Source organism: Camelus dromedarius, chromosome 5 (assembly GCF_036321535.1).
Source record: "Camelus dromedarius isolate mCamDro1 chromosome 5, mCamDro1.pat, whole genome shotgun sequence".
Taxonomy (NCBI): domain Eukaryota; kingdom Metazoa; phylum Chordata; class Mammalia; order Artiodactyla; family Camelidae; genus Camelus; species Camelus dromedarius.
Window position 1 is genome coordinate 31,270,133 of NC_087440.1, and position 12,642 is coordinate 31,282,774.

Here is a 12,642-nt window from a genome sequence, read left to right on the forward strand (position 1 = left end):
CCCTTGTAAACCTCATAAACTTGCAGTCACTTGTTTTGTGTCTGTCTTTCCTCCCTGGACCACAAGCTGCTTAAGGACAAAGGGCACTTCTGGCACCTAGTTCCTGTTCAGTAAATTTTTTTAAAATCTTTTTTTAAAATTCTTTTTTTTTTGAGGGGACGTTAATTAGGTTTGTTTGTTTGTTTGTTTGTTTGTTTGTTTGTTTGTTTAATGGCGAGGTACTGGGGATTGAGTCAAGGACCTCATGCATGCTAAGCACCCAGTCTACCACTCAGCTATACCCACTTCCCAGTAAATGTTTGTTTTGACTGAGCCAAGAGACATGCAAAGTGTTCAAACGTGCTCATATCATTCTCTGCAGTGCCTGTTGGGTGTTGGCTGACCCCAGCCAGGCCCAGAATGCCACAGCTGGAAATGGCACAGAATGACTGCATTTGTCACGATGAGTGAATGAATGAATGAACAAATGAAGGGAACTCCTGGCTATGGTTTCAAAGCTCGGGTCCAGCCCAGGACCCTGCGTCTTCCCTGTGGCTGAAGATCACTTGATTGCCAACCCTGGCCATTTGGATGTGAGGGCAGGCATTGAGAGCTCACTGCGTGCCAAGCATGAGAGCTGCAATAGTGAAGAAATGTGGTCCCTGCCTTCATGGGAAATCACATCCTATGTGGAGACTCATGTTTAATCAGATTATCATGTCAATGAATATAAACTTGCAACTGAAAAGGGTTGCCCGGGAGAGGTTGGGAAGGTGTCCTTGGAGAAGTGATGAGCCTAAGGAAGGGCAGGTGAAGGGGTGGGGGCAGATCTGTGGTGAGAACAACCAGTGTACAGGCCTATTAGCAGGGACCGTGGCTGTGAGATGAGGCTGGGGCCTCTGGCTGTAAGAAGGATGTCGTGTTCATCCTAAAAGCAACGGAAAGAAATAACTGGAGTGAGGATCTGGATAGCGTGGGAAGTGTGACAGAACCTGACGTGGGACTTGAAATGACCCCTCTGTCTGCTCTGTGGAGTACAGACTGGAGAGGGATGAGTCCCTGCAGGGGGAACTTTGAGGCTACTGCAATGGTCCAGGCCAGAGATGCTGATAGCTTGGACTTGGCCAGTGACTAGTGGACACCCAGAGAAGATGCAGGAAATGCTTAAGAGGTAAAATCAAAAGGACTTGATGTCAACACTGAGTGCTGCTACCTCCCCCTTGGAGAAAATGGCCAAGTGAGGCAGTAGTCACCAAACCTGCTCACATAACAAAACAACCTGGAGTATTTTTAAAAATATAGACTCCCCGGCTGTGTTTCCCAGAGTTTGATTCAGTATCCCTGGGTGGAATCTGACCATGACATCTGCATTTAAACACATTTCCTAGGAGATTCTGATGCCCCCTGTTTGCAGACACTGGTTTGAGGGACCCTGCGTCTCTGACACTTGACCCAAAAGACTCAAGTAAGTCTCATGGCCCTGCACGTTCGTTTTCTTCTTGCCCCAGAACCACTTCTCTCTGGGAGGCTGGGAGCCTCTCTGGGAGGCTGATCTGATTTTCCCAAACTCAATACAGTGCAAACATATTCCTCAAGAGCAGGTGCAAGAAGAATCTGAGGAAGGTTCCCTAGAGTGATCTGTGCTTATACTACCAGGCTCACACAGGGACGCATGCCAGTGTGCACGTGTGCACGAACACACACACACACACACACACACACACACACACACACACACACACCCCACCTGACTGGGGCATTCCTAACATTCCCAAGACTGAGACTAAGAAATCATTTCGAATAAATCACCCAGTTGGTGCCTGTCCTAGTGGGTTCTAAGGATTTACGGTAATGGTTCACACTATAGACTCGGGCTCCTCAAACACCCAGCAGTTGACACGGAGAGATTCCACAGAGAGACATAAAGGGCTGTGACTAACTCAAGACTCGAAGGTCTCACACTGTCCGGTGGCTAGCAGGAAGTGTGCTAAATATAACCTCCTCGGGCATAGACACCCAAATATGTGTGTGAAACATGCAGTCTGGTTTCATTGCCAAAAGGGTGACGAAAGAGTGATGAACACCTCTCCCCACTCTGGCGTGTCACGCTGGAAGCCCACAACTGCAGGTACAGTTTGTAACCAGATAAAAAATAGTTCTATTGGCTGATAACAATATCCAGTGAATGGTGCAAAACATCACTTTTCTCATCATGTGAATTGTCAGTTCACACCGAGTCCACTTAAATGTGGAGGGGTCTATGTCGAGGGTCCTTTTTCTCTGGTCTCTCTCCCTCTTCTTCCCTCTCCCAGGGTACTGGTCTGTCTTGCAGAAGCAAGTGAGACACTTGAGATTTTGAGGTGAAAATCTCATTTCATTGGGGTGAAACAGCTCAAGACAAACCACTACTTCACTTACTAATGCTGACCGCTTTTCATAGCATAAGCTCAAGCATTATTATACTAGAAAAGCCTTTGCCTTTATGCTACTAAATATCAATTCCACTGCTGTTGGGGAAGAAGGACAACCCCAGCTTGACACTTGTGAGAACAATGCCTTCCTAGACACAATACTAAGGAGCAGTCGTTGATGCCAACAGATGCACAGAGCGTTCCCCCAACCCAGGAAGACAAGACCCCATTCTCTCAGTTGGTGACTCTATAAAGGGGCAGGAGGAGCCCTCGGCAGACCTGGCCTTGCAATTGGGGCTCCTTCCACCAGTGAGTTCTGAGGCCTGATGTCAAGTTTGTTATACTTAGGCAACCTCGTATTTTAGTTGATATGTGAGACCAAATTATACAACCAGAAGAAACCTGGGACGTGCTGGTTACTGAAGAAGGCTCCTAGGGGCACGGGGTTGCAAGTGATAGTTTCATCTCCTCAGTGCCAAGAGTTTGACTTTGGAAAAGAAAAAGCTCAAGGCTGACACCCGACAACTGATGTAGTGTCAGAGAGCAGGATTGGGGGAAGGGCTTGTGATTTATGACAACAGATCTATAAGCTTCTGATAAGTTACAACATAACTAACAAAAAATGGGCATCATGTACTTCCCAAAATTGTCAAGGAAAAAGAAAAGTGTCTAAAGAAAAGTGCTAAACTGTGTACTACAGCGGCGGTTTCCTACATGGGTCTGCAGACTGGAGCTGGTTCATGACAAGGGATTTCTGGTCTATAGTGGAATAACATTTTTTTCAATATTTTTAAATTTGGAAATTATGTCCTTTCTAACCTTATCAAGATTAAACTACATTCTTTAGTGAAAAGATACTGACATTCTAAGAGTGTTTGGTGACGGAATGTCATTTATTTTTGCCAAACACATCAATTTCAGGGATTTTCTTCTATAATTAACTAATTTGAATAAAACCCTAAAGCTGGGAAGTGCTGCGTCAGAGAAGACCAGAATGAGAAAGGAACTTGATTTTTATTTTTAACAAAGTAGAAACAAGCTTTATTAATGTAGCCTCCATGTATCCAGTACATTATCTGTCTTCGGGGTGTTTAGAATTGTAACAAAGATCAACAATTGACATTAAATATATGCAAGTCTTTATACATAGTAGAAAGAAGAATGAAGTATAGAAATAGAAACTGGCAGGGGGAAGGTGGTCAAGGGGGGCTTTTGGAAGGTGACTTGAGCTGAGACCTGTAATGAGGGAGCTGCCCATGTGGATATTTGGAAGTGCAGAGTTCCTGAGGCAGGAGTGCTCGGGAATATCGGAGGAAAGGTAAGAAAGATAGTGTGGCTGGAGCTGAATGAGCAAGGAGGAAAAGTACAGAAATGAGGTCAAAAAATGAGTCATGGACACAATAAACATTGCCTGTTAGGCCGTGCAAGAACTTTGAGTTCTTCTTAATGTGAGCAGAAACCATGGCAGGGCTGAAAGCAGAAGTTGAATTTTATCACAAAAAGATAAACAGATGATGTGGAACTCATGACTGGAGGATGACCGTGGAAGGATAACATTGTTCAGAGGAAGCAGATCTAATTACAGGTTTAACAGTAGTGCATATGTCCAAAAGGAAATCACAAAACTGAAAATGGAAACTTTTGGATGGGGATGAAAGAAGAAACAAATAGGAATGTAAAATCTGGTAAGAGTCACATCATAGAGGTTAAGATAAAATGTGGGCATAGATGATGTTTTTTAAATTCAGATGGCAAAACTGTTCCAAGGCAGGTTACAGTATTGCCAGAAGTCCCAGCCTCAGGGCATCAACTCTAAGTCTCCCTCTGCTGGAAGCAGAGCTCTTAGTAAATTCTTGCCCTACTGACAACTTCACTTACTAGGAAGTTTTTTTAATTAAATTGTAATTTATATAGATTATTATATTAGTTTCAGGTGTACAATATAGTAATTGATAGTTTTATATTAAGTCATGATCACCATTGTAAGTCTGGTAACCATCTGTCACCATACACAGTTATTACAATATTATCAACTACATTCTTTACGCTGTACATTACATCACCATGACATGTTCATTTTATAACTAGGAGTTCGTCCCTTTTAATCCTTTTCACCCATTTCACCCGTTCCCCTATCCCGTGCCCTCTGGTAACCGCCCGTTTGTTCACTCTGTCTATGAATCTGTTTCTATTTTTTTCTGTCACTTTGTGGAATGTTAAGAAAGATGGCCAGACATAATTTTTATAGATTTCAAGAAGTCAGATTTCAAAATATTCCAAGGAAAATTACCTAAGGGGCTCAAAAGAGACAGCGAATTCTCCAATGTGAAGTTTGAATAGTTTGTTTTTGTTTTGGTTTTTTTTTCCCCAAAAGATCCTCTGAGGAACAAAACAGCCTTCCTCAGGCGAAGAACAGCTGCGCTGGTTGTCTTCTGATGAGACCAGGGATGAATGTCAAGCTTCTTACATTAAAAAATGAACCAAACAAGTAAAGCAAAGGCAGTTCATGTGAAAACATTAAACCAATATGAAGGTTTTAGTGGACTGGAAGCTCATTTTAAAGCAGTGAAGGTTGACGCTGCCAAAAAAAAAACTAACACAGTGTTAGGGCTCAGTCTTCACATCGGTACGTAGACTCAGTGGTTCCACTGAACCTTGATCTGAGCAGAGGCTCAATTCTGAGGACATTTTTCCTTTTTTTTTTTTTTTCTGTGAACAAAACATTTTCATTGTAGAAAAATGAGGGGGGAAAAAGAGACTTTAAAAAAATCATCCAGAATTATACTACCCAGAAATAACTACATTAAATATTTTTGAATATATCTGTTTTCTTTCTATATCAATAAATATAGAATATAAAAAATACAATCATCTGTCAGTGTCTGAAGGACATTAGTTCCAGGACTCCCACGGATACCAAAACCTTAGTATGCTGAAATTCCTTGTATAAAATGGAGTAGTATTTGCACATAACCTACACAGCCTCCCATATACTTTGTTTTTTGGTGGAAGGGAGGTAATTAGGCATTTGTTTGTTTGTTTGTTTGTTTTAATGGAGGTACTAGGGATTGAACCCAGGACCTCTTGCATCCTAAACATGTGCTCTACCACCAAGCTATAACCTACCCCCATCCAATGTACTTCAAATCATCTCTAAATTACTTGTAATACCTAATACAATTTAAATCCTATGTAAATATTTGTCTATGCGCAGCAGATTTAAGTTTTGCTTTTTGGAACTTCCTGGAATTTTTTTTTCAAATATTTTCAATCCACAATTGGTTGAATCTGCGGATACAAAACTCTCAGAGGTCTGATTGTATATCATTATTCCAAATTGTATTCCTTTGTGTAGATCTGCCATAATTTGTTGATCCAATTTTCTGTTGTTGGAGTTTAGAATGCCTTCTGAATGTTTTTATTTTATAAACAATGTGTCAAGCACCTTGTACAATCATTTTTTGTGCATTGACCAATGATTTCCTTCCCTGATGTAACATCGTAGGACTGAAGAATGTGCAAAATATTAAAGCTTTTAATAAGCAATAAAAATGGTTTATACAGGAGGAGGTTATAGCTCAGTGGTAGAGTGCCTGCTTAGCATGCACGAGGTCCTAGGTTTGATTACCAGGACCTCCATTAAAAATAAATAAATAAACAAGCAAACCTAGTTACCTCCCCCTCCCCCAAAAAGATTTATACCAAGCAATCAGAAAAGGGAAAGCAACCCAGCAGAAAAATTAATGTTTTATCTTTGTGCACAGGGCAAAAAATGTGAATAAACAATTCACAGAAGATATGCAGATAATCAATGAACATACGAAGAGATAGATGTTCAACCTCACTACTAATAGAGGAAACACAAAACAATGAGATACTATTTTTTAAGTGACCAAAAAATGACCCCCAAATTTTAAAACCTCCAATATCTTGTCATGCCAATGGTGAAAAAAATGGACATGTTCATACAATGTTGGTGGGAAAGGAAATTGTTACTACGTTTTTGTAGACAATTTGGCAGAATCAACCAAAATAATCTACTGAAATTTAAAATGGTCAAATGCTACAAGCCCTGAGTACTAATAGTAAGAATTTACACAATAAATTTTAGCACCATTAATAAAATACTAACAATCTCAGGTCCATTGTTTATAAAAGTGACATCTAAAAATGAGTTATGTAGTTTTATAGATATTGACATGGAAAGATATTTTAAAATATCAAGTTGTAGACACTTTATATAACACCATTCCATTTCTGTAAAATAAAAGTTATGTGTGTATGAAAAAATATGTGTGTGTTCCATAAATATAAAGTGTTCAAATAACATTTGCTGCTGGACAATAGTCTAGTAGAACTCATGTTTTATTTTATACACTTCTATACTAGCTGAACATTTTCAATGAATGCGTATTTTTATAATTAAAAATTAGAAACAAAAAAGCTCTCCAGTCAAAGGTGAGCCTCATTTTGGTTTATTTATGTCCATGCTGTCAGTTTCAGGGGTGAGCACCCCCAGACAGGGGTCAGGCGTGCTTGCCTTTCTTCGTACGTGGTCCAGTACAAACATTTACCTGTAGCTGACAAAGCCTGTGGAAGCAAAAAGCACTGTAGGAACTGGGCTCCCAGAGGGCTGTGTAAGGGCAAATACAAGTAGGAGGCTGAATTCTCCCTGTCTCTCCTCTCCCTTTTCTTAGACATTTGCTTTGGAAAACTTGTGAGTTCTGTGTCTGTTCTTTGAAATGTATATAAATCTTAAATGTATATAAATCTTAAATGTATATAAATCTTTAGTTTTAAAAATCTAAATCTTTAGGAGTTTGGGATTAACAGATAACCCATTATTATATATAAAATAGATAAACAACAAGGACCTACTGTATAGCACAGAGAACTATATTCAATTTCTAGTAATGAGCTGTAATGGAAAAGAAACTAAACAAATCTAAACGAGCCTCTGGCCAGCTTTGTGACTCAGCAGGTCTTTCTTAAGTACCTGGGAGCCATGTCTTTGAGGTGGAGTCGCCAAGGACGACAGCTCCCCTCTCTCCCAGTCTCTGCGGGAGGGGAGGAACCTAACTTCCTGAGCGCTGCATGTCCGTTACTACCGCCAGTCTTAAAGATACAAAAAGTTTATTTTTCCTTCGGATAAAGCCAGTTAGCTTGTTACGGAAACAACAGGCCAGCCAAGAAACAAGCACCACTCGGAGGGTTGGAGTACTGAGATGTATTACGCCAGCAGGCTCAGAGGGGCTTCTGCTCCGAAGCTCTGAGCACCTCCAAGATGTGCACATGAGGTTTTATAGGGTAAAGTACAAGCTTGGGGTATTCGGCCAATAGGCATGGAACAGCTTTAGCAGCATTATCATCACAAAAGTGGAGGCGGGGAGGCAGCAAATCAACATTCCAAAGCCAGATATGTATCTTTGAAAACCCAGCTGGCTAGCAAAAACACATAAACAGCAAACCAACACTAATTAACCTAGATTTACAAGTTCTAGCAGAACTCAGATCAGTATTCCAATACTTAGATTTGTGAGTTATCTTGTTAGACCAGCCCAGCCCCTCCTTCACATTCCTAGACTTGTGAGTTATCTTGTTAGACCAGCCCAGCTTTTCCTTCACAAGCTAACACGGTCACCCCAATCACCAAGTGAAGGTAGGATGCACTACGTGTGACACACGGTGTGGTTAAGTCCTCTTACTTGAGGATTGGTTATTTACCTTGACCAAACTTATGCAATCCATTGTGTCTATTGGACCACATAAAAGGGCAAAATTCCTTCTGTCTTGCAGTCTCTAGAGGACTGCCTCTGATGCTCGTCATATTTGGTTTAGTGAATCTTCAATAGTAAAGTTGTTTTCTCTCCCCTCCACCTTTGTGGAGAGGTTGTTTGGATTGGCAGATTTTGTTTTTAATTATATTTCCCCAACAACTGCCAAGTGTCAGATGGCCTCATACATTTTTGGAAGCCTGGATGCCCCCCAGGTTCTGTCTCTGCAACCCTCTGGGAGGCCATGGGCAAACAGGAGCTGTGGGGACCACAGATAACATTAGGAAAAGGAAGTCACATCAAAGACCACAGATGTCTGCTGGGCCCACTTTGACATGCTACCCCAGTCCACAGGCTTTCTAGGACCAGACAATAGGCCAAATTTAAGATTCTATCTTCCGAGAGGGGGAAAGCTACTTCCTATTTGGCCTTGGAAATGGAATGAGTATAAAAGTGGGAGCAAGTGAGACAGGAGGGAAGGGGGCAGGGCACAACCACTGAAGGAGCGACACAGCAATTGAGGACAGGACAACCTGGTCTGAACCAAGATGGCAGAAGACTCGACTTCCAGTAGACCTTGAGCCTCACGGCACACCCACAGGTGCCATGACAGTTCCCGGGCTGACAATAAAAAGCCAAAAGTGGGCGAGGTCCAGTTCCTGGAAATCCTTGTCCCTTCCCCAACATAGCTGGAAAAATCATCCCCCTCGTTAGCATATAAAATTACCCAGCCCATAAAAACTAACCACCCCAAAACCTTACGGCCTTTTTCCTCTCACCTTCTGAGATGGCCCCCATTTGGCCTATAGAATATTTATCTCCTAAGCAGCTCTCCCTTCTGAGTGGGACGGACTGAACTCTTGTCTACAAAGTGTGTATCACCCTAAATAAACTTATTTTAACTTTACTATGCCTCTCTTGAATTCTTTCCTGCGCAAGACAAGGACATATTCTCAGACAACACAAGTACAGACCAGCTAAGGCAAAGTTTGCAAGCAGAAGAGCTGTCTTTGCTGGCCTTCACTCCCACATCTGAACACATCACCATTTCCTGATCACCCCCCACCACTGCCCATTGACCCCTCCGCCTCAGGGGGTCCTCCCAGCACCCTCAGGCTTCACCTTCCTCCATTTCTTTTCAAACCTCCTATCTGAGGGGCTGAAAATTTTTATTTAACTGTAAATGATCCAACCTGAGCCTCACCCTCTTCTGCTATAAAGCTTCCCAGTTCCCTGCCTGCATTTGAATCTCTGCCAAGTGCAAGTGATGGTGGCGACTCCCTTGCTGTAGCCAGTTCTGGATAAATGGCCTCTGTTCTCATTCAGGTGGTCCTCGTTTATTTCCACAGCACTCTACAGTTTCCTTAGGTGAATGTTCCAGGCAAAGCACAGGTATTAATACAAAGTGGATGCTAGAGACCAAGGGGTACAAAAAAGGAAATTTCAGGGTTTCTGAGGACATTGAAAAAATTTAACACACTGGCCTAGCTGAGGCCAGTCAAGCATCCCAGGCAGTGTTTGGGCACCAAGAATTCAGACAAAGAGGGTAGTTGGAAATAGGCATCTTTCTAGTTCTTGGAGCTAGAAAGGGGGAGGGGCTATCCTTGATGCAGAGAGCTTTGTAGTCAAGCTGCTTTTTGGTCATAAGAAACGAAAATCTTCTCAAAACAGCTCAATAAAAAGGGGTTTGATGTATAGGTACTGGCAACCTTATCAAATCCAGGAATAGGAAATAAAACTGTCAGCTCCCTGGCCTAGGAAGTCATTAGAGAGGAGGGCCCTTTACTCTGTCTCTGCAGCTGAGTGGACTCTCATCTGTCTCTTCTCTATTTTTCTCTACACATCAATTTCATTCTTTTTGATGGGCAGACTGGTTCCCTTTAATTACTTATCAACTTGTGCATGACCCCAGATGGCCACTTCAGGCACCGTGTCTACTTGAGTTTCCAGGGGGCGCATCACCAGTCTCTGGTACAGTCCCTACATCTGTTTGTTCACATTCTCAAAAAAGAGACACTTGTTTGCACAGTTTATCCATCCCAGCCAAGCCACGTGAGTCTGTGGGCTGAGAACGGAAGTGCTTGGCTAAAGGTTCCCAATGGGAACTTGGAAATTTGTAAAAATCACTGGCCCAGCCATGGATTGTGCCTTCAGTCAGATTATCCATCTATGGGTCCATCAGGGGAGGCTGAGGGAACAGGGCCATGTCTCATCTAAGAATGTGAGTACGGAGGGTGTTATGACCATTTTTATTACAGAAAGTGGCGTTGTTAAATAACACGGATTCCATACATCCACCACAATCACTGCAAATGTCCACTAAGGAAGGACAGTGAATTAGGGGCTATGACAGTGGATTGGAGAATAATGAATAACGAAGGTTTTTTTCCTAGAAAGATTCCTAGAGAAGATGGAAGGTAAGAGGGTCCACGCAGAGGGGAGCAGGAAGGACGTTGTGCCAAGCTGATAGAAGCGTTGTATTCAGGATTCGCAAGGAAATGGAGCCAAATATGTTGAGACTTCAAACAGGACACGGGCTGCATGGCCCTTCAGCAATTCCTAGAACATTCAGTGGGGATGGGACTTAGAGATTATCAGGTCCAGTCCTGACACACTTTCAGTGAGACCACTGAATGGCAGGTGACACAGTGACAAGGTTGTTGCCACAGAGTTTGAGTTAGAACAAAGGCCAGGGTCCAAGTCCCTGTTTCCAAGTTCAGTCTTCTCTCTGCTATAGACCATTCAGGGTCCTTTAGCGAGCTCACCTTTTTGTCCAAGGCAGGTCCCCTCTCTTAATACTGGGGATTTGCACAATGGATATGCGGTAGTGAAGAGGAAGAGAGACTAGCCCCTCCTGTGTGGTCTCTGTTGGAGGACAACCTGCCCCTTAGCATTGTCCTCATCCTCTTTCCCCAGACAGCTCGAACCCTGACCCACACATCCCTGAGGACCCCCAACACCATCTCATTCCTCAGAGTATATATAAAGGGGTTGAGGAATGGAGCCACAACACTGCTCAGGACTGAAGGGATCTTGTTGATCTCCAGATTGTCTTTCTGGGAGGGAGTCACATAGATAAACACCGTGATGCTGCCAGAAATCACAACTATGGTTGGGGGGAAGCACAGGGGTTGAAGGCCTTCTTCCTTCCACTTGCAGAAGGACGCGGACTACTGTCAAAACGATGTACGTACAGGAATAGGCCACAAGGACTATGCAGCAGAGGATGACCATGGACTAAAACATAAAATCCATCAGCTCGATGGCAGTGGTGTCTGCACAGGCCAGGGCCAGCAAGGGCCCACTGTCACAGAAGAAATGGTTAATGATGTTGGAGTCACAGAAGGGCAGCTGGGAGATGAGGTTGGTGGGAAAGAGCACAGATAGGAAGCCTCCTACCCAAGAGAACCCAACAGTCCCAATGCAGACCGGAGGCCTCATGATGGTGCTGTATCTCAGGGGGTAGCAGATGGCGGCGTAGAGATCACACGACATAACTGTCAGCAGGAGAAACTCTACCGTGCCCAGGAAGAAGTAGAAATAACACTGGGTGATGCAGCCAGCAAATTAGATGGTTTTATCCCCAGACACTAAGTTGGCCAGTACTTTTGGAGAGATGACAGAGGTGAAGAGGATGTCCAGGACAGAGAGGTTGCACAGGAAGAAGTACATGGGGATGTGGAGGCGGGGGTAGGATAGCACAGATGATCAGCAGGTTCCCCAGGAGCGTCAGCAGGAACGTGGGCAGCAGCAGCACCAGGAACAGCAGCTCCACCTGCCTGCTGAGAGGAAGTCCCAGCAAAATAAACTCCATCACCGAGGCAGTCTGATTTTCCATGGGCCCGCAGGCCAGGCTCAATTCTTCTAATGGAACAAAGGGAGGTAATACTTAGGAGAGTGTTCACTGTACAAGGACCCATGGCTGTTCACTAGAAAAATCTGAATATAGAATATGCTAACCCAGACTGATATGTAATCCAAATTTAACTTGGTTTTAAATTATTTGCATATCGAGTTAGAAATTTTTTTTCATAATATTCACTGTTAGCAAGAGAACCTGTCCAGAGACCTTACTGTCACACAATTCATATGCACTTCCAAAAAAATATCAGTTTGCATTAAAAAACTTAAAATTGACCAAATCCTACTTCTGTCTTGAGGAAATAGTCGTGGGTATGTTTTGCCACAGAAATATTCATCCCAGAATTGCTTACAATAGTGAAAATTTGGCAACAACTTAAATATTCCAAAATGGAGGAGAGAATAAATAAACTATGGTAACGTCTAAACAATAACCTATCAGTTGGGGAAGGTATAGCTCAGTGGTAGAACACATGCTTAGCAAGCAGGAGGTCCTGGGTTCAATCCCCAGTACCTCCATTAAATGAATAAATAAATAAATAAATAAATAAACCTAATTACCCTCCTTAAAAAAAACCAAGGTTACACAAAATAAACAAATAAATTAAAAAAAACAG

General features: G+C 42.7%; 1 protein-coding gene across 1 annotated transcript; it reads right to left on the reverse strand.

Moving 5' to 3' along the window:
- Positions 1–10,956: 10,956 nt before the first annotated feature.
- LOC105096994 (olfactory receptor 6J1) lies at positions 10,957–12,002 on the reverse strand. The gene is given in 4 exon segments (XM_031452722.2): positions 10,957–11,279; positions 11,282–11,329; positions 11,332–11,867; positions 11,869–12,002. Coding segments are annotated over 4 exon segments (1,041 nt in total).
- Positions 12,003–12,642: the final 640 nt, after the last annotated feature.